Source organism: Poecilia reticulata, linkage group LG7 (genome assembly GCF_000633615.1).
Source record: "Poecilia reticulata strain Guanapo linkage group LG7, Guppy_female_1.0+MT, whole genome shotgun sequence".
Taxonomy (NCBI): domain Eukaryota; kingdom Metazoa; phylum Chordata; class Actinopteri; order Cyprinodontiformes; family Poeciliidae; genus Poecilia; species Poecilia reticulata.
In genome coordinates this window covers 17,161,896-17,183,515 of record NC_024337.1, presented here as the reverse complement: position 1 = coordinate 17,183,515, position 21,620 = coordinate 17,161,896, and the positions used below count along the sequence as shown (strand labels likewise).

Sequence of the window (21,620 nt, the reverse complement as noted above, 5' to 3'; positions counted from 1 at the left end):
TCTGCTCTGTAATATTGAATTTCTGTACAAATGTGACATACACTTGAGACTAACCTAAAAGTACCAACATTCAGTGATAAACAATTTTTCGCTTGTTTGTTTATTATTATGATTTCTTATAACTCTCCCCAGGTGTCAGTCTTGCTGAACATGTAATGGCGTCTGGTGTGCTGTGGCCACATCACAAAATGGCCGCGGCAGAAAGGAAAGTTCTAACGGCCGAAATTTTAAACCATGAACACCGGAAACGTAAAGCAGCTGTATCCTTGTTAGAGCGGTTTATCTCCCCTGGGATAAATAATTTAGATACACTATGTATTCTCCTGTCATGCTCATCGTACGCAATGGTTGGAATTGCGTACGATGTAAATGGCACACAAGGGCAGAGTTATCAGATTTTGTTTTGGACGTATGGAAATAATCAATGGCAGCATTTAGGTTTGCAATGTTTGCTTTCGGTAGTGTTTGTTCTGTGCAGGGCTTCTTTTGGATACGCTTTTTCCGTAAAACACATTTATTACGAATAACGTCTAAACCAAACAGACCCGAAAAGCAAACAACAGAGCGGCCGAGTTTATCTCATTTGTGAGTGTAACATGCTAACTCTTCCGTAACCACAAATTAGCCTCACGGCGACGCATATCGGGTTATGGATATTATTGTGTAAGGTTGAAATGAATTTACTTAGTATGCCAATACACCAAACCGATTTTGTTTTTTAGTTTTCGAMATTCAAAAGTTTAATGATATAATATATAGGTAAAACATTATTTTCGACAGAAGTAGCTTTAAAAAAACATTATTATGCTAAGAATTAAACGGACGAGTTAACTTTATTGTCCATTGGAGTGTTTTCCCTTATTCGGCATTTGTGTGAAGACTATTACAGAGCAATTATAAGGGTGTGGGCTGCGGAGACAACCTTTTTTTTTTTTTTTTTTAAACTAACATTCTATTGGATCATCCAAAAGACCATCCCGGGGTTGTGTGGACGTCAGCAGGCAGTGTACTGAATCCTCTTTATGACGGAGTAAAGGGAGGAGGACCGTCTTGTACCTACAGGGAAGCGGCTGTGGTAAGTCTGCCATCATATAACCACAGTATAATATCAAAGCAAGCCGTTTTTGTTTAATTTTCGTGTAGAATACTTTTTTTTTACCCTCCAATGAATGCATTTCTTTGTTGTGGCTTTTTGTGGTTGTCTGCAGGCAACACCAACAAAGACCGGCGTAACCAGCAGTGAAAGCCGCGAAAGGTTTGAATTCTTAGGGGTAACTACAAGTCAGTCCTATTTAGTTTACAAAAGCAAGTTAGTGGGAAAAGTCGCGTTTGCGTTCCGTATCAGCGTGCACGTCAATAAAAAAGCTGCCTGGTTGTAAAATGTGTCCCTGTCTACGACGCAATAATTTATGAAAAGATAAACATCGCTTTCTTTACACGGAAACACGAATTGTTAAGTGCTCCACTGCGAAATGTGTCGCTATTACAAAGGTGGAAACTGAACCAGAAGAGACAACATTCAATATATATTGGCGTGGTTGTCACTATTGCGCTCATAATTGTTTTCTTTGTGTGTTGTTGTCAAAATTGTAGGATCTTTAATTGAACGGGACCCCCATAACTCGTGTTTTCGTGGTAGTAAAAGTTGTGTGTCGTGAAGAAGTTCGCGGCAAGAAAGATAACGCGAGACTTCATGCATGCTTTCTATGCATTGAGGAGATGGTAGAGGGGGCTGAGAGGAGGCATATCCCGCAGCATCATGACTCGTGTCCCGCAGGATTCCGATAAAACATATTGTGGTTTCCTTCCGTGTACAAACTGGAAGATCTAGATACGACTAAACCGCAATACCAGATGGTAACATTTGATTTGACTGAAGAAATCTCAGCTTTTGTCCTGCAGTCATTCTGACAAAAGGAGATTAGGCCTTGTTCCACCCACCAACCCCCTCCTCAGACATCAGTCACGGAGAGAGCAGAGCGAACACCAGCCAAGCCTGCGTGTGACTACTTGTAGCAACCATGTGTGATAAAAATGCCAAAAGTGACGCTTTTTCTCTTTACTTAGTTACGCTTGTTTTTTATTTTTATGTTTATCTTAACTAAAAATATTGTAGATCAAGTCTTTTCTGACAGTAAATGAAAGCAAGGTAGCTAAAAACAGAAAATTCAAGCCAGTCCAAAAGAAGGCAATACTGATATTAGCATTATTTTTGTCTATTTGCAAAAAACAGGGACGTCTGTTTACATGAAGTTTTGGTGTTAAAAMTCTTTTTTGTGCAAAGCCTCTTCTACAAAATCCTAAAACACTTTTCTGCTAAATTGGTCTGTTTTCTGGAAGAACCAAAGCGACAAGTGGTGTYGAAGCAACCAAATAAGGTAGTAACAGGTCTGTAACAGCTGCCTGAATTTCCTGTTTTATTGTTTCAYGTAGTARAATTCTGTTTCATTAAAAACGTAGGACTATCAGAAAGTCTTGTGATGGTGATGATATTGGTAAATATTAGTGATGCACCAATGCAAAAATTTGGGCTGGTACCAATATTCAATATTAATATTGCAGTTAACGGTATTAAATGTACTCCCTACTCTTTTAGTCTCACTGCTGTCATTGCTTCTCCAGTTAAACTCTCCATAATCTTGAGCGACCTCACCGTCACATGACTAACACACTGTTCTCCTGAAACACAAACATAAACAGCAACAAAATAGAAATAAACATTGTTTGTCGGCAAAGTTTTACTTATTGCACTGATACTGATATGTTTTAAAATCCCTAGTACATATTGCGATGATTCTCAGTTGGGATATATTCCTACTTTCTTCTTTCTCATCTGTACTTCCAYCAAACTGCGAACTTTAGCGAGTTGAGCAATGTTATTTGTGTTAAATTCATGTTAATAAAAGTTGGAATTCACCCACCTTTATTTCACTTGATATTTTCTTTGTGATATTAATATTTCACATATCGTTGTCATGCCCTACTAAACGGTTCTGTCAGAAACTCAAAGGGATAAGCCTATTATTAGTTAGAACAAAGTCTTGGACACTTGATACTTACCGTATTTTCCGCATTATAAGGCACATAGAATAGACGCTTCAGTTTGGGTTGCCAATTTGTTCCGTACTCTATTATTACACATCCACATTGTAAAGAAGTCCCTGAGTACCTCATATAGTTGGCTGCGACAGTCGTTGTTTCACTCACGGTGTTGGTGTTGCGATATTGTGCCCAACTGCTTTCTGGGTAACACAGACCAACCGACATGCTGCCGCTGCAGTCTCTGTCTCTCTTCCCCCGCACCGGATTATAAGGCGCACTGTCGGCTTTTGAGGAAATTGAAGGTTTTTAGGTGCACCTTATAGTGCAGAAAATACGGTAATAACATAAACGCAGGCATCAAAAAAAAACAATGGCACCACTAATAAAACTGCACTATTTCTAAATGGTTTGTTGTTTTTCAACATACTAAGGCATAATAAATTCAGTGTGTTAACTCGTGTAACATCACAACCTTAAGATCCAAACCCTTAATTAAGCCAATTATTGCAGATCTGTGACTACTAGAGGTGTGCCGATCAATCGGTCACCGATCATAATCGGGCCGATTTTCGTGAAAAAGTGCATGATCAGTGATCAGCAATCATTGGCTCTTGTTGCCGATACCGATCACCTGCAKCTCATTTCTCAGCCTGCCTGTGCAGCTGGTCTCCTCTTTCCTTCACACTGCGTAAACGCGCAGCAACAAATTCTAAGCGATGTGTAACTATAACGCACTGAATGACTGGGGAAGTTTGCGTGTTGCGGCGGAAAATTGAAGCACGTCAAAATGCATCAACACAACGAAACTAATACGACATAAAAACAATGCCATACTTGACGGAGTTTGCCTACTTCGAGGCTCACTGCAGTAAAAAAGACATATGGAGGATCAGATAGCAGGTAAAGAAGCACACAGCTACAAACACTCACCCGGATTAGCATGACGGTCAGAAAGCTAAACAAATAACCCCCAAAATTATTTAAGTCTTCGAGCTGCGATGTAAGACGCTGGTTCTGCTCTCGCTGTTGAACCGCTGCTACGCGCTACAGGTAGTAATATTTCACAGACGGAGCGCCGCTTCTGCTCCACCTGGTAGTGACTCTCACACCGAACCTCTGCTTAAAGCTGCAGCATCTAACCTAAAAAAATACATTTTACATACGTATTAAAACTTTCACTGTCCTAACATGAGACGGATAATCTCTGAAAAAATAATCGATCTCCTCCCTGCTCTGCATAATTACTCCGCTCAGTCAGAAACAGCCACTCAGAACTAGCAGTAATCAGCTAGCCGCCATGCTATCAGGAAGTTTTCATTCAGTAACTCAGGATTGTTTATTGTAATGGAACCTGTATTTGCATTTGAATGCTAAGTTTTATACTTGAATTTTTTTGGCAATGTTGAGAGGTTTTATTTGGCTCTTTGCATTATTTAGCCTCTTCAGAGCCTTCATATGTTATCAGTCTGTTAAAGATAGTATTACAGATAGCAATACAATTTGCAGAATGCCTGTTTTGTTTAGTTTTCTAATTGGAATAAAAAGTTTTTATCTAAATTAAGGTGAATTCATGGTTCCTTTTTCCACATAATGTAACCGGTAGTGTTTATGATAAAAAAAAAACCATAATAATAATTATGTGATCGGTATCGGTGATCGGTATCGGCGATCAGCCCTCATGGGTGATCGGTATCGGTATCGGCAGGAAAAAACCTGATCGGCACATCTCTAGTGACTACCTTTCGTAAATGCTACCTTCAGATTAATTAAATTTATACATGTTTATTTCTTCTTTTTTTTATAGAGACACACAACATGGCAGGTTCTCCAGTTGTGACCCCCATCTCCACCCGTGATAAGTCGAGCCGTTTCTATGTGGTGTCGTGGATCAACAGGCTGCTCAAGACAGACTTCAAAAATGTGCAAGAGATGGGAACAGGTGATTGATTACAGCCGATGAACTGGTTATTTCATGCTCATCATATTCATTTAGCCTACTTTTATCACACAGTGAAGGCGTGGCTAACACCAGTCCTTGAGCTCTGGCGCTCTGCACGCGTTAAATGTGCATCATTAGCAAGAACTTGGTTCTGAGGAGATAATTCAATGAATTGTCTGACTTACCTTATCAGATTAGAGTCCCTCACTTTCAGCTCCCAATACCTGTTAGTTGTTGTTGCTCCTAGCAAGCAATGTTCTTCAAATTTTAACAGTCGTGGCTTGTTTTTATTTGCAAAACACTTTTTTTGTGGCTATGTGTAGTATTTTCTCAACACACAATTCACACACAATTGTTTTACGTATTGTTTTGTTAGGTAAAACAAAAAAATTGATTTTTATGTTTCACCTAAAAATCTATTGGGGTTTTTTTCACCCATAATGAAAATGTTCACAATAGGAGAGAAACTGTATTGGATCTTGCAGCTTCCTGTTTGTGTTATGTGAAGAGAGACTTGCACAGATTAAACAATTGTTATTGCAATATTTAAAGCAATGCACTGAGTTTATAAAGCAGAATAGCAGCTTGTTCACAGACAATTAACTGAAAGATTTTTACCATTCAAATAAATCAACAGGTAATATCAAAACAAAGAGGAAACCTGATCGAATGTATAGTAAAATAACTCAGAGCTTTAGTGATGTAAAATAGAATTATAAAATAAAACATTTTGAACACCCTGTAAYGTATTTAAGCACTGAGGATGTTCATACTACACACTTCATAACAGAAATTTTGTGCAACATTGTTTCTCTAAACTACATAGGGAAGTTATTTCACATAACAAACCCTCAGGCCAATTCATGAGTTTGTTTAAAAGTTGGTTTAATAGATTGAAACCTTCAGTCTCCAGACATATTTGGATACTGAGGTCTACAACCAAATAATTGGTTTATTTTGAGTTTGCATCTCATGAGGGGTCATTTTAATGTGAATTATCTTAGTTTGTGATTGCAAAGTGAATATCAAAGACTGAAGTTGAACAAAAAAGATAAATACTAGTACAAACCGTGGCTCTGCTGCTGCTGCCTGTCTTAAAGCAATACAAGAACCAAAAGGCTTTTGTTTTGAACCAATTTTAGAAAACTGGTTTACACAATACTAACACGCTCCTTTTCCACCATGATTTGCATTTCATTCTTGCAAATCCCTTCTTGCCTTCTTGTCATGGCTTGTAAATTTGTCTGTGTGGTTCAACAGGTGCATGCCAGTGTCAGATGATGGACTGCACTTTTCCTGGCTCCATTGACATGGCTAAGGTGAAGTTTGATGCACAAAGTAAAGAAGACTTTAGGCACAATTTCAGTCTTCTTCAGGACGCCTTCAACCAGAAGGGTGTTAAAAAGGTACAAATCTGTGTTTGCATTAACAAAATTCTCTTTTCATGAGGAAAAAGTACTGCTGCTCTCAAGGAATATGCTGACATTTTTAATATGGAGGTCTAATTTAGTTGCTCATTTATGTAAAAGTGTATTCACAACAAACAATTCTTTGAAAAAGTTACATTTTCCCTTTTTCTTTTCATTACAACCAGGAACCTTGTTATATTTTATTGAGATTTTATGTTATAGAAACAAAGTAACACAATTAAAAATGGAAAAGAAAAATAAATAATTTTTATTCACAAATAAAAATCTGGAAAATGTACAATACTAAATGAAGTGATGCTGGTGGTTTAAATATAAAAAAGTGTGAAAAGTTTGAGGGGCATAAATGATTGTAGGAGATTCTGTAAAATGTCTTTAAATTCTCTCCTGTCTTTTTGTTTTGTTACAGACCATCCCAGTTGATGGGCTCGTAGAGGGAGATTTCAAAACCTGCTATGAGTTCATGAAGTGGTTAAAACTTTTTTACACAGAAAATACAAAAAATAAAGAATCTACTCCTGTGAAAGAAACAATTTGTAACAGCGTGGAGATAACTCCAGTTTCACCATCTTCAGGTACCCATTTTTCACTTTTTTCCTCCATGTAATAAAAGAAAAAGGGTTTAGTTGGCTTTAATTTACAGGAGACGATTAGGGCAACCAAAAAATGTTCCTGATTTTTTCTCATAATTTAAACTCAGAATTCTAATTCTGTGTCAATCTATGTCAACATCCAAATAAACAATACATATTCTTAGCTGTATGTTCATTATGTTATTGGGGGGGAAAAAAAATCACACTTTCATCTCTGTTATATGATTTGTAAACTTGGATTTGATCCACTCTGAAAACTTTTCTCAAATTCATTTGGTAGATTTGAATAAACCATTAAAAAAATTCTGAGAAAAAAAAAGTTAAAATTCTGAGAAAATGGTAAAAATTCTGAGACTAAAGTCAGAATTCTTAGAATAAAGTCAAAATTCAGCGATTAGAATTAGAATTCTGAAACAAGGTGATAATTCTATGAAAATAGTCAAAATTCTGAGAAACAATCTAAATTCTGAGATGAAAGTCAGAATTCTGTGATTAGAATTAGAATTCTGAAACAAAGTGAGAATTCTATGAAAATGGTCAAAATCCGAAATTAAAGTCTGATTTCTGAAATTAAATTCAGAATTCTGAGAAAAAGTCAGAATTCTGAGATTAAATTCTGAATTCTGAGCACAAAGTCAGAATTCTGAGGAAAAAGCCAAAATTTGAAGAAAACAAAGTCAGAATACATTTTTTTCAGTTGCCCTCATCCTCTTCAGTATAACCAATTTTTTCTGTCTTTTCAGGGAACTCTGACGTTGAAACAAACGGCACTGCGAGGACAACTAAAACTTTTCCGTATATTGAAAAGTGGAAGGAGGAATACGATTGGGCCGATCCCAGCTCCCTGGGGGAGCAGCACACCTACTGCTCCATCTGCCACACYGACCTGGCTTCWTACAGGAAGGGTGCCGTTGAGCTGCAGCGGCACATGGAAACAAACAAACACCAAMAAAAGGCGAAGGATTTCCAAATCTGTCAAAACAAAACCGAAGCCGCCAAGCGATTCCCCTGCAGCGACGCGGCTATCCGCTTCATTTTCAACCGCTGCTACACCGGGTCTGCTAAAGGCGAGCAGGTCTCCAGACATTTTGCACGCTGCAGACTGGGGTCGAAGTACCCCAAAGACCTCGTCGCTGTTAGCAACCGCACTCCTTACTGTGTTTATGTTTACGACGCACTGGCAGCTGGAAACGACAACACTGTCGCCGTCGTTCTGTTGGGCTTTTTCGACTCTGAATCCTCTGGTTACCGCATCCGTCTTCTGGACGCCGTTGAGTCGGCGGACGGAGCCGGAGACCAAACTGCAGCGGCGGTGGTGCAGGCCTTGAAAAGACTCCAGCTTTCCACTGATAACCTCGCTGTTTGTTACCCCGGTGACGGCGAAGCTTCGGAGCAAATCTGCTCACATCTCAGGGAGCTGAACCCGAACATAATAGCCTTAGGAGGCCTGTACGCCATTGCTGATGCTGCGTATCACGCTGGGGTTCCGGAGCTCCCCGGTCAAATCCTGGAGCTGCTGGTCGACTTGTATGCACACTACTCCTCTTGCTCTACGAAAAACGACAACCTCAAGGCTCTCTTTGGATCAGATATCACTAAAAACAGCAAGCCATTTTACCTCAGCATCAGCTGCCTTAGATTTCACCAGCTGGTCACCAAATTGACAGAAATATGGGGCGATTTGATTCTTTACTTCAGCTCCTGCCCTGAGGATGATGAAAAAGCCAAGTCATTGTGTTCCCAGCTGAAGGATCCCAAAGTCAAGGCGATGTTTATGTCGCTGGATCACGCATTAAAGCCTCTGGAAAAATTTCAAAAGCAAATTCAGGAGTCGTCCTGGGCTAAGATGCCACTCATCCTGGAAGAAGCCAGCATGTTGCTTAGCACGTACGCGTCTCGCTTCCTTCAGCCCAAGGCCGCTGCTCGCTACCTCAACAAACACGATGCTCAAATCCTGAGAAACAAGAAGCACCACCTCTCAGGCCCAAACCTCAATCTGGGCGGGAAAGGCGTGGAAGATTTCCTAAAAACAGAGGAGGCTGCGGAGGTGTTGCCACAGCTGCAAGAAGAGCTGCTGCTGTTTTATGTTGCAGCAACATGTTGCATCGCAGAGGAGTTGCCTTTAAGCGACACTGTGCTAAGAAACGTTGCTCAGCTGCTAAACCCGGACAACAGCCTGAAGGTTACCGATGTAGCTGTGGAGGATCTTGGGAGGAAGCTGGGAATGTGCAGCTCCCCTGAGGAGGTCAGGCAACTCAAACAGGAGTTCAGCGAGTATCAGCAGGCGGAGGAGGAGAGGAGTGACCAGGGAGAGAATGGAGACACACTGGAGAATCACTGGGCGAGGGTACTTGAAGGCACAAAGCCCACCTCAGTGTTCAGGAAGCTGGTTCTGACCCTGCTGTCATTCCCATGTCCTCCACTGGATGCTGAACATGTTTTATCCCAGGTATTCTAACAAACTTCCTTAAAATATTGTAACTTTTACATTTAAAGCTGCAGTTTGTAACTTTTATAAAAAATATATATATATTTTTCACATATTGGTTTAAACTTCCATCATGTCATAAAACTATTATATGAGGCAGATAATCAGTGGTAACTAGAAACCACCAGTTAGAGCCAGGGGGAGGGTCCTAGTGCTGTCAATCACCCTCAGTGTATCGCTCATCTCACCCCCTTGCTCTCTACTACGCTACAGCTAGTACATGAATGCTAAGTCTAGTTAGCATAGCCACTGATGACAGCGGATAAATTGTTTTCCTGTAATGTTAACTTGTTTCTCTACCATTGTCACATTTAGCAGGGAGTACGTTAGATTGATTGACAGCGCTCAGACCTGCCTCTTGGCTCTGATTGGTTGTTTTTGGTTTGATAATAACCTTAGGATAATTTTTTGGGCTAAAAGTGATTTTTTTTTTTTTTGCCTAAAACTTCTGTTGTAAAAGATCACTTTTGGCAAAAAATTTGAAAAATTGGAAAGTGACGAAAGTGAACTGTCTCGACATGGTGACAGTTTTAACAAATATATTAAAAACTGCAGCCTCAACTAAATAACTGATATTGTCTTCTTTCCTTCAGGCTTTAGACAACAATGATGCTGCACCGTTTTCTGAGAGTGATACCGTCACTGAAAGCGAATGTGAGGTCATTCCTGACCGTGTTCTCACTAATGGCAGCAAAACAGACCTCCACCTTTACGCCGCCGGTACAAAGCAATCCTCCACAAAGCAGATAACTAGGGATGCAAGTTATCGATTAATGAGTTAATCTAAAGTTGATTGATCTTATCGATTGACTAATGATTCATTGATAAGTGGTCATTTTCTGAAAAACGTGAATTTTCTCTTGTGTCAAGATGGTCGACTGTCTTTTAAGAAAAAACGTTCATAATATACTGACTTTAAACATTTTTTAAAATCTTAACATTATTTTGTGTCAGCTGTATTAAATACTGACTGGATAAAAATGTGGTTTTCCCACATTAAACTTAGACATATTTCTAAAGTATAATAAGACAGGAACCTCTGAGGTTGCTAAATTTAAGAATGATTTCAAAACAAAAACACATAAAGTGCATTTTGCAACCCGAACAAAACTCTGTTGGGATTGTTTCTTTTTCCCGTTCTGGTATGGCCCCGCCAGTTTTGTTTCTGTATTAGTTGGTGTCTCTTAAGGATGACCAGCAGCGCCTTCTGCTGGAAGGTGGCCACACTTTTAGCAGGCAGTACACTAGATTGAGAGCACTTTGAATTGCCTTGTTGCTGAAAATGTGCTGTTTAAATAAAATTATCTTTACTACAAAACTAAGCACAATGTCCGCTTAGAGACTAATGACATCTAAGCAACGTTATTAGTTAATTGATTGCAGATCATTTTAGTCTCATACACCATTAATCAACAATTAATTGTAAGTTGATTCTTCGCATCCCTAGAATCGCATCACATTTCTGTCATTACCTTATGATTTATGTTTTAGAATCACATTCTGTCATATTTTAACTCTTGATTTGCTTTTCCAGCTTTGAATGGCTTCGATTTGAAGCCTTGTGAAGTCCGCCTTATCAAGATAAACGGTAAAAATAAATTCTTTTATTAGCTGTGAATAGCTGTATAAATACATTTTTATTGATAAAATTTAAAAAATCTTGCTAGTCTTCAAACTTTAAACAGTAAGCACTGATAGTGTCTGATGCCATCAGTAATAAAGCACCTTGTGTTTCTTTAGATTGTGATGGCTTCATGAACGGCTCTCATGAGGTAATATATGTTCATTATTTGCATCCTTTCTGAATTRGATTAGATGATAGATCACAAATGCAAATCTGAACTCTGCTGTTGGACCTGAGAAACATCTGAATCTCCCCTCAGTGATCCAGTTTTTAAACCTCTTGCCTGACTTTCTTGATCAGTGTTTGGTTGTCCTACATCAAGACATCCCTGTTTTGTTTGGCATTTGGATAAGAAATGAGAGTGTGTTTTGTCTCAGGGAGTCTGGAGGGGAGGTCACGGCTGGGAGAGCAGCTTACGCCAGAAACCTCAGGCCCGAAAAGTCTTTCAGGCTGGTGTTGGTACCTGGTCCAAACCCATTGGCCTACTTAAAGGCCGCAAAAGTGGTGCAGACTCCATAGACGAAGAGGTAGGTATACCTGTTTGTAACATGCAGAGCTATTTATTCCAGGAACTGTTATAATCTTAATTTGTTCAGTCGGTGTAATTTGGAATTTTAAATAAAATGTGAAATAAATATTAAAGCTCAGAGCACAAAGCATAGAATTAGACGGAATAGATCTGCCCTTATGGATCGGCCATATTGTCACTCAGTTTTTTTCAATATYGGCACCGATACAGAAAATATTGGATTGTTGCGTCTGTAGTATTAATTATGTTAAAGTCCGTCTTGGGAMGGTKATGTTCAACAATTTCAACTTTTTTCCAAGATTATGTTAAGGCTTAAAAATCGCAACTTTTTGAAAAAAATTACTGCAAAATCTGTGATTTTAGGTTGCAACATTCACAAAAAACATCACAACATCCTGGAGSGTCTGAGTAATCATTGCAGACATTCAATATAAAAATGTAAATGCTTTTTGTGAACAAAACTGGAGAAACTCAGAGCCTGGAGGCCAAAATTCACACAAAATCAACAAATCTCTACATTTTTTCTGATTTTTACTCCATATTTTTTCTCAAAATTTACCAAAAACATTGGTTTGATTGACTGCTGCCTTAGCTTTACTTGATGTCAAGTTATAATCCAAATAGACAAATATGGCGATTAATAAAAACATCATACATTGGCGCAAATGGCGTTAAAATTTCTTACAGATATTCCTAAATTAGCRCCACAAAATCTGTGATTTTGATTGCAAAAAATCCCCAAACACGAAAACAACCAAAATCCTGGATGAACTGATCAGTGAGAAAATATGTTYAAAATTATTTAACTTTCAAGCAACACTTATTGAATTCAGAAACCAATAGCTATTCATAGATATTTTAACAGTTCAGTGGGTTTTATCAATACATTCTGGCACAACCGGCCCTTTAAGACCATTCAGATATTTGATGTGGCTCAAAATGAAACTGAGTTCAACACTCCTGACTTATTTCTACCATAGAAAAATTACACTTTTTTTCAAGTTAGTTGTAATAATTTGACCTCTGATATTTCTTTAAGCTGGAAGGAATCTCACCGTTCAGTAAAAGCACTCCATCCAAAGGTCAATACCAGGTAATGATCCATTTCTGACAGTATGGTTGGTCTGACTTACAGACCTTACAGGTCTTATGAAATGTCTCTGTCTTGTTTTTCCTTACTTCTGTTTTTCTGCAGGATGGGAAAGGATTCTCTGTGGGGGAACTGGTGTGGGGGAAACTAACTGGGATGTCCATGTGGCCTGGACTGGTGGGGCCGTGGAAATCCAAGCACGCTCCTCCAGGCATGCGCAGGGTGGAGTGGTTCGGCGATGGGATGTTTTCAGAGGTAAAATCTGTTGCTCTGGTCAACCGGTTTTAATTTTTAATATTTATTTGTGAGTGAGTGTCGGGTTTCTATTGCAGGTCAGCACAGAAAGGCTGAAGCCATTTAGTTTCTTCACTTTGTGCTTCTGCAAAAACTCCTTTGCCAGTCTGCCAGTCTATAAGGACGCCATCTACCAAATCTGTGAGGTAATCAGAACAAACATGTTGCTACCCGCAGCCAGCATGGTGAGGGAATGTTTCCACTGTCCTGAGTGTTTATTGTGTCTGTTAGCTCTTATCTGCATTCCTTCCCTTTRCATTATTTACTCACAACATAAAACTTTACCATGGCACAAAAAAAGCTCACACAAAATTGTGCGTAGTTTTAAAGTTTAAGGAAAGGACTTGAGATTGAACCAAACGTTAACCTTCCAGCAGGACCATGAACCTAAACACACAACCARATTTACAGTGGTGTAGATCAGTGAATAGCCATAAAAATCTATGGCAATAATTGYTTTTGGCAATTGCTTTCCATAAAATCCGACTGAGCTTGAGCTGTTTTCTCAAGAAGAGTAGAAAAATTAGTTGAGTCTCTGGATATTTAAAGCTGGTGGAGATATAAACCAAATGACCTGCAGCAAAATKTGTTTCYGCCATCTTTGATTTGCTTTCATCTTCATAAATATGGTCTGCTTAGTTTTGTTTTGTCAGGAAAGTCAAGTTTATTTTTATAGCACATTTCATTCAGCAACAAGGCAGTTCAAGAAAAACACAGTCACCAACTGTGAAATAAACAATAAGCATTACATTTTACATTACAAGAAATATACAGCTCTGGAAAAAAATCAAGACACCACTAAAGATGAGTTTCTCTGATTTAACTTTTTATATGTGGTTCTTTTATTCTATRAACTTCTGACAGTATGTCTGTGAAATTCCAAACAAAAATTTAGTATTTATTTGCAGAAATGAGAAATGKTCAAAATAATTTAAAAGATGCAGTGCTTTCAGACCTCAAATAAAGCAAAGAAAACAAGTTGATATTCATTTAGAAACAATAATACTRATGTTTAAACTCTGGAAGAGTTCAGAGATCAAGATTTGGTGRAATAACCAGGAGGTTTTCAGTGGGGTTCAGCGCAGTGGGCTCTTCATTTTTAYCAGAGCTGAATATGCTTTTGTAAGGCATAATGGTGTAATTATGTCTTAATCAGTTGTTTTTAGCTTGAAATTGGAAAAAAAAAATCTATCAAAAAGCTTAAAAATATAAATAATTCTGTATTGTGAGCTCTTATTTTGAAACAGGAAATGCAGTTTTTCTTATATTTACTCTTATTATAAAGCAAAGTATTATTACTGGGCTTTTTTTATCTCTACTTTTCAAGGATTATTAAACAAGAGTTACATTTAAGTTATGATTCATGTTGAATTTAGCAATAATCAACAGATTTAGAGTGACAAAGTTGGAAGGATTTTGTAAGGATCTGTAAACAAATCTGTTCCTGTGAACATTATATGTTTATTTCTGACTTTCATATTATTTTTGTTTTCTAGCTGGCAGCTGAACGGTGTGGAAAGTCTTTTTCAAAGGCAGAAGGCAATAAAGAGCGAGAGCTGAAGATGATGGTGGATTGGGCTTCTGAAGGATTTCTGCCTACAGGAGCCAGGGGATTTGCGCCTCTTGGTAAAATAGAGGGCAATATGTTTTTYCTTCTACCTTAAATCTCTACATTTCAATCTCTTGAGTTTTTTCAGCATAAWATAACCACATAACAAATTGTAGACTTCAGACTKGTCGTAATTACATCATAAATATACAAYATTGCAGTTACAAAGGCTGCCTGGATGCAGTTTCTGGTGAGCTGTAATCTTCCAGGTCCAATGCGTTCACACACTGCCTGCAAATAAAGTACAGTTCAAACCAGAAGTTTTACTTACACCAAAAGAAGACACTCTTAACTTTTTTTTCTCACTTTCTGAAGTCAAACCAGGCCAAATTTCTATTGTTTCAGTTAGGATCACCAGAATTATTTATATTTTCTAGTCTTGATTTTTGATTGGTACTTACATAAGTGATGGAAAGGAAAGAAAACAGTGAAAAAAATATAAATTTGTGATTGACAATGTTATTGTATAAAAGCATTGCATGTTGTTTTTGGCATGTTTTTCACTCTGTTTTTCACTCTGTTTTTGGCATGTTTTTCTTCATTCCAGGTTACCAGTTTTCTTTTTGTTTCAGGTTTGGTTTTTTTRGGGATGTTCTCAGTTGAGGTGATGGTTAAGCAAAGAGAAAACATTTGGTCATATTTCTGCCAATGTGCTAACYGCAGAGCTAACCGCTTCACTTACTGCTTCACTTACCGCTTTTGCTAACTTGAAAACGTTTAGCGCAGTTGGATTCCCCAAAACTAATTTTTCCAGATATCTCTGTTGAAGTTCTGRTTATTGACTGATTAAGATTTCTTCAAGTAGAGTTATGTTTTTATTCATGCTTTTTATTTTGAAGTGGGTGAAGACTGTTTACACAGCAGTTCTGTTTTTAACTTAAAAGAAGAAAYAAACAAAATCAAAATAAAACAGACAGTAGAGAACGAGACAAACATAAATGCAGTATCTAAGGGCATTTATAGAACATGTACATTATAATATCAAACTCAAATTAGTGCTGGGAGGTTTTAGTCTTTCAAGAAAAATAATGTTAAAGCTTTAGCATTTAAGCTTAATTTTAAGATAGATAATAAAATATGAAAATTTGATTTTGTTGCAGGTTTTTGGAGGTGTGAATGTGACTTTTACCATAAACAATAAAAAAGATAACATATAAGAGTTCAGGACACGGAGGGCATCAACGATTTAGCATTAGCTTCTGCTAAATATTGTGTTGATGTAGCGCTTTAGTGTTAGCAGAACTAATGTTTAGGGTTGGTGCTTTAGGGTTAGAAAAACTACTGTTAGCTAAACTAGTTAGCGATGTATTGGAAAATAAATGCAACTATACAACAGGACGGTTTGTCTTACAGAGGTGCTAATTCTGTACGCCAAAGCCGACTTTGGGTTAGCTTCATTGCTGTGAAATGATTGACTCCAGAACTCTGTGTCAAATATCAGAGTCTTCATCTGTGTCTCAAAACATTCCTGCTTTNTTATTGACTGATTAAGATTTCTTCAAGTAGAGTTATGTTTTTATTCATGCTTTTTATTTTGAAGTGGGTGAAGACTGTTTACACAGCAGTTCTGTTTTTAACTTAAAAGAAGAAAYAAACAAAATCAAAATAAAACAGACAGTAGAGAACGAGACAAACATAAATGCAGTATCTAAGGGCATTTATAGAACATGTACATTATAATATCAAACTCAAATTAGTGCTGGGAGGTTTTAGTCTTTCAAGAAAAATAATGTTAAAGCTTTAGCATTTAAGCTTAATTTTAAGATAGATAATAAAATATGAAAATGAGATTTTGTTGCAGGTTTTTGGAGGTGTGAATGTGACTTTTACCATAAACAATAAAAAAGATAACAACAGGAATGGAGGTCAGGACACGGAGGGCATCAACGATTTAGCATTAGCTTCTGCTAAATATTGTGTTGATGTAGCGCTTTAGTGTTATCAGAGCTAATGTTTAGGGTTGGTGCTTTAGGGTTAGAAAAACTACTGTTAGCTAAACTAGTTAGCGATGTATTGGAAAATAAATGCAACTACACAACAGGACGGTTTGTCTTACAGAGGTGCTAATTCTGTACACCAAAGCCAACTTTGGGTTAGCTTCATTGCTGTGAAATGATTGACTCCAGAACTCTGTGTCAAATATCAGAGTCTTCATCTGTGTCTCAAAACATTCCTGCTTTTCCTGAATGTTTCTTTTTCTTCCTCTCATTTAGAAGAATCCTCTCCAAATCAAGATCCTACCGACTCTCCTTTCTCCGACTACCAACCTCCACCAAAACGAAAATATATCTATAAAAACAGGACAGCAGTYCCCAATGCCCCYTACAATAGAGGTTTGGCATGTAGGAAGCATTWTAGTTATTTAACATTAATTTTGTTTTCTTACATGTGGTTTCTTTTCATAATTTTCTTTACAGAGTCACTGAAAGAAAAGGTGAAAGAAAAAGGCAAAACAATTGAAGGTAAGTTTGCAATTTGTGGATCTAAAGTCTCAGACATAAACTCTATTTTTTTAATAACTCCCTGTTTTATTTCAGATTTCTGCTTGTCTTGTGCATCATCTGAGATCGATGTCAAGCATCCCCTGTTTGAAGGCGGTCTTTGTCTKAGATGCAAGGTAATCTGACAACCCGCCTTTATGCGTCCGGGCCGGGAGTCTGGATGTTGTTCATCAGCAGATCCAGGGTTTCCCTCAGTGTWTTATAAGCCTGGCGGGCCACCAGGCTTTGCTTGTCCCCCTGCCAGGCTATGCATTACTTATTTATTTAAGTCTTTTTAAAATGTTTGCATTTTCTAAGACTTTATAGTTGGTGTTCAGGTATTAATCTTCCAATCTTTCAACATCACATAATTATCAAGTGATATTTAAAAAATTTCCTGTCGGCGTTAAACATTTTTTAATTCAAAAACACGACAGGCTGCTGGATGAATGACTGCTGTAGCACTCAACCACCGGGCTTAGCAAGTTTTCTGGGGGAAACCTCGAAATGTCTCTTTTTGCAGGAGAACTTCACAGAGACGCTKTATCGTTACGATGAAGATGGCTACCAGTCGTACTGCACGGTTTGCTGCGCGGGCCTGGAGGTCATTCTGTGTGGRAACGCCAGCTGCTGCAGGTAAACACAAAGCTCTTCACTCTGTTTTTAGTAAATTTATATCATGAAACAAACACAGAAAGCAAATAAATGGAACAAAATAAGATTATTGGTGAATAGAGTTTCAGTCAATAAATGTAAATATTAAATGGTGCTTAATAAGAKATTTTTTTTAGCAGAATTTGAACCAGGTGGAGCTAAAACTACTTTTTGATATGTTTGGTTAGAACAGTTTTACAGAGAAAGAAGGATTTTTTTKATCTTAAATGCAAAATATATATAACTTATATTAATTTCTGGCTTATTTATTCGCCTAAGTAGGTTTTTCTTTCAAGGAATTTGACCTTTTTTGAGTTTGAATACACAAGTTAGCGATTAATTGATTACTAAATTAGTTGACAATTATTTCAWTAAGATTCAAAGTTATTCCTGGAAAACTTCTTCCTGCTTTGATAATCACATTGGGAACTTATCACCAGAGCTTTGTAAAAAGCTGTGGAAAGAAAGTGTGTTTTGTCTGTATACATAATAATATTAAAAGTCAAGAGCTAAAAGTCATTTATGGGAACATATTGAGGCCATGAATGTGTGTCACACTGTCAGGTCACAGGCAAAGATGCACTGGAAGCGACAKTATGTCTTTATTTCAGTTTAATTTTTCATCTAAATAAAACTCCCATCTTCTGGTGGTTCTGATTAATTACGATTTCTGAAGTGTAATTTTTTCTGTTTTGTTTTCTCTAAGATGTCTCATCCACCTCAGGGCATTTCTCCCTTCTCTTACAAGTCGGTTTACCTCCCATGTTTGTTTATWCGACCAGATGTTTCTGTAAGGACTGCCTGGACATCCTGGTAGCTGAAGGAACCTTCAACAAACTGAAAGACATCGACCCCTGGAGCTGCTTCATGTGCGAGCCGTCGCAGTGCRACGGGAACCTCAAACTGAGACCAGACTGGAGCGTCAAAGTTCAGGATCTATTCACTAATAACAGCGCCATGGAGTTTGTAAGTGCCATGTTAAACATCATGGTGCATCTTTTGGTAAAAACTTCTAATCTTACATTCATACWGTTTGTCTTTGTGCTGAAATTGTAAAATATTGTCTCTTGAATGGTGGCAGATAAAATGCTAACCAGTATATTTGCATGGGTGTAGTCAGCTGTGAGCATTGAACCCTCCCAGGACTCCAGACTAACTGGTTTCACTGGTCTGCTTATCTTTGTTTTCTCTACTCTACCAGTATAAAACCAGAGTGAACCCATTGTATTTTAAATGCAGTTTTACAGGTTTAATATTTTTTAACATTGTCTATAAAGACAACATTGACTGATAAACAAAAGTTCTTTAGTTAAAGCAGAATTGTGCAAGACATAGTGATCTCAGCATAAAATAAAGAGATGACATTAAATTATAAAACATAAGAGGCTAATTATAAGTGCAAATATTTTATATTTCTGGAAAGCTCTTGAACATCTACATCTCATTTCTTTATGTTCAAGTTGTTTTTCTTTTGAGGAATTATTTTAGACTTAATGAAGGAATGTACTTCTTTTGGTGTTTTGTTGTTTAATGTTTCCTACCATTACCTGGGTTGCTAGGTAACAGTATAATTGCTCAACTGTTACCTAGCAACCCAGGCAGAATTCCAAGCAGAACTGGTCAGGTGGTTTTACCACTTTATGAGCTGATCAGTGACAATAAATAATTATTTAATTTATAGTAATAACTGAAATAATCTGASAGTGGAACTAGTGTTTTTTAAATTAATATTAATTAATTAGTTACTTGTAAGTTAGTTTTGTCTTATTWCATGTGTACTAAGATATTTGCATCAGAAACTAGACCAAAAAAAATTGGTAAAATGTTGTGTTTTTGCAGTGAAGGCAGTGAATATTTTTGCAATTTGTATTTAATTGTCACTACATTGTAGAAATTACAATATAATGTCACTTTGATAATAAAGTTTTTTTTGTTTTCCTAAAAGCTCTCCACTGGATCTAATGTATTGTGGATAAATGTTGGAAGAAATGGAGTTTTATCTCTGTAAAACTTTTGTTTTCTTTTGGTTTAATAACMACAGGAGCCTCACAGGATTTATCCATCTATCCCTGCTGATCAACGAAAGCCACTCAAAGTGCTCTCACTTTTTGATGGGATTGCAACAGGTAGGTTCATTACAGATGTTTTATATATGAAAACACAAAGTAATTTCTGTGTTAGTGTCACAATAATTGAGCTTGAGCTACACAAAAGTGTCTTTTTTATTGCTTAAAGGGTCAGATTTATGATTATAACGGGAAACTACACCTTTTTATTCTTCTATTTCTGTCTTAAGTGCTTCTAAAAACACCCCAAGCACTTAAAAAAACACCCAGCTGTTTTTGGCAAYAAGTTAATGTTTTCTAGTGCCTGGAAATTTAGCCTTTTCAAAAACCTTCCGAATATTTAATCAAATTCCATGCACTCTGCCGTTACCTAGCAACCCCAGCCATGCCCAGCCCCGTTACCTAGCAACCTCAGTCATGCCCAACCTCGTTACCTAGCAACCCAGGCAGAGTTCCAAGCAGGTCTGGTCAGTTGGTTTTACCACTGTCTGCGCTGAATAATAGCTGGTGGAAAAGACAAGTGTTTTCTTGTTGACTTAAAAATTCAGAAAATACGTTTGTGTTTTAAAGATGGCTGCATAATTGCTCAACTGTTTGCAGCCATTTTCAAGTGCATGTAAACGCTGAGTTGGGGGCGTGGCCAGAAGAAGCGTATTTGGATTTAAAGTGACAAGAGGCCCTAAAATAGCTCATCTAAGAATGTTTTTGCTAAGAAATGTAATAAACATGTTTTTTAAAGTCCACAGACTTATCCTAACCTGTTCAGGAAACACAGAAAAATTATTCATTAAAGCTAATAATGAATGCTTTGACATTGCRACAGGATATCAGGTGCTCAAAGACTTGGGGTTCAAGATCGAAAGATACATCGCTTCTGAGATCTGTGATGACTCGATTGTTGTGGGGATGATTAAACACGAGGGGAAGATTGAATATGTGAACGACGTCCGCACCATTACAAGGAAACATGTGAGACCCTCACTTAAARCTGAAGTTAGGCTACACTAAACACTGATTTTAAGTTATTCTATGTATGCTTCAGCTGGCTGAATGGGGTCCTTTTGACCTCCTGATCGGAGGCAGTCCATGCAACGACCTGTCCATGGTCAACCCACTGAGAAAAGGACTCTTTGGTATGTCTAAAAAATATTTTTTTAATTTAAGGGGTTTATGTTTATTGAGATTTGATTATTTTTATGTATTGCCTCCTTTCCGCTCCCTTTTCTTCCTGCAGAGGGCACCGGGAGACTGTTTTTCGAGTTCTACCGCATTCTGACCCTGTTGAAGCCAAAGGAGGAAGACAGCCGTCCATTCTTCTGGCTCTTTGAGAACGTGGTTTTGATGAGCGCTCACGACAAAACCGACATCTGCAGGTTCCTGGAGGTGAAGACCTTTAAACAGCATGATGGAAGTAAAACAGCTGTGGTAAAAGTTGATCCTTAATATGGGAATTCTGCTCTGTTTCCAGTGCAACCCAGTGCTTGTTGATGCAGTGAAAGTCAGCCCTGCTCACAGAGCACGATACTTCTGGGGAAACATACCTGGGATGAGCAGGTAGGTTCTAATCCAATCACGTTCCTTCCTCACTATGTGTTAAAGCTGAAACTATTAAACGTAAGCTATTAAAATGGAAGCTTAAAGCGTAAATTCAAGCTGGGAAGACTCCAGTCAACTCGTCGGCCTCTTCCATTACCACGCTCACGCTTCAGTCAAGCGCCGGAGCGCAGCCACTCCAGCCAATCACCTCGCAAGAGTTCCTTCAAAAGCAGCTTTTCAGCTGCGCTT

General features: G+C 37.8%; 1 protein-coding gene across 1 annotated transcript in view; it reads left to right on the top strand.

The window, feature by feature from the left end:
- Positions 1-334: 334 nt before the first annotated feature.
- dnmt3ba (DNA (cytosine-5-)-methyltransferase 3 beta, duplicate a) overlaps positions 335-21,620 on the top strand; it is a 23,455-nt gene continuing 2,169 nt past the window's right edge. The window contains 24 exon segments of the mRNA XM_008414401.2: positions 335-1,075; positions 1,209-1,271; positions 4,847-4,981; positions 6,242-6,387; positions 6,818-6,983; positions 7,745-9,450; positions 10,083-10,209; positions 11,024-11,077; positions 11,230-11,261; positions 11,491-11,640; positions 12,682-12,735; positions 12,838-12,987; positions 13,065-13,172; positions 14,523-14,652; positions 16,849-16,968; positions 17,053-17,097; positions 17,173-17,252; positions 17,639-17,751; positions 18,552-18,735; positions 19,811-19,895; positions 20,659-20,804; positions 20,878-20,968; positions 21,070-21,218; positions 21,304-21,389. Of these exon segments, the coding sequence (XP_008412623.2) occupies positions 4,858-4,981; positions 6,242-6,387; positions 6,818-6,983; positions 7,745-9,450; positions 10,083-10,209; positions 11,024-11,077; positions 11,230-11,261; positions 11,491-11,640; positions 12,682-12,735; positions 12,838-12,987; positions 13,065-13,172; positions 14,523-14,652; positions 16,849-16,968; positions 17,053-17,097; positions 17,173-17,252; positions 17,639-17,751; positions 18,552-18,735; positions 19,811-19,895; positions 20,659-20,804; positions 20,878-20,968; positions 21,070-21,218; positions 21,304-21,389 (4,046 nt within the window). The 5' untranslated portion in view covers positions 335-1,075; positions 1,209-1,271; positions 4,847-4,857.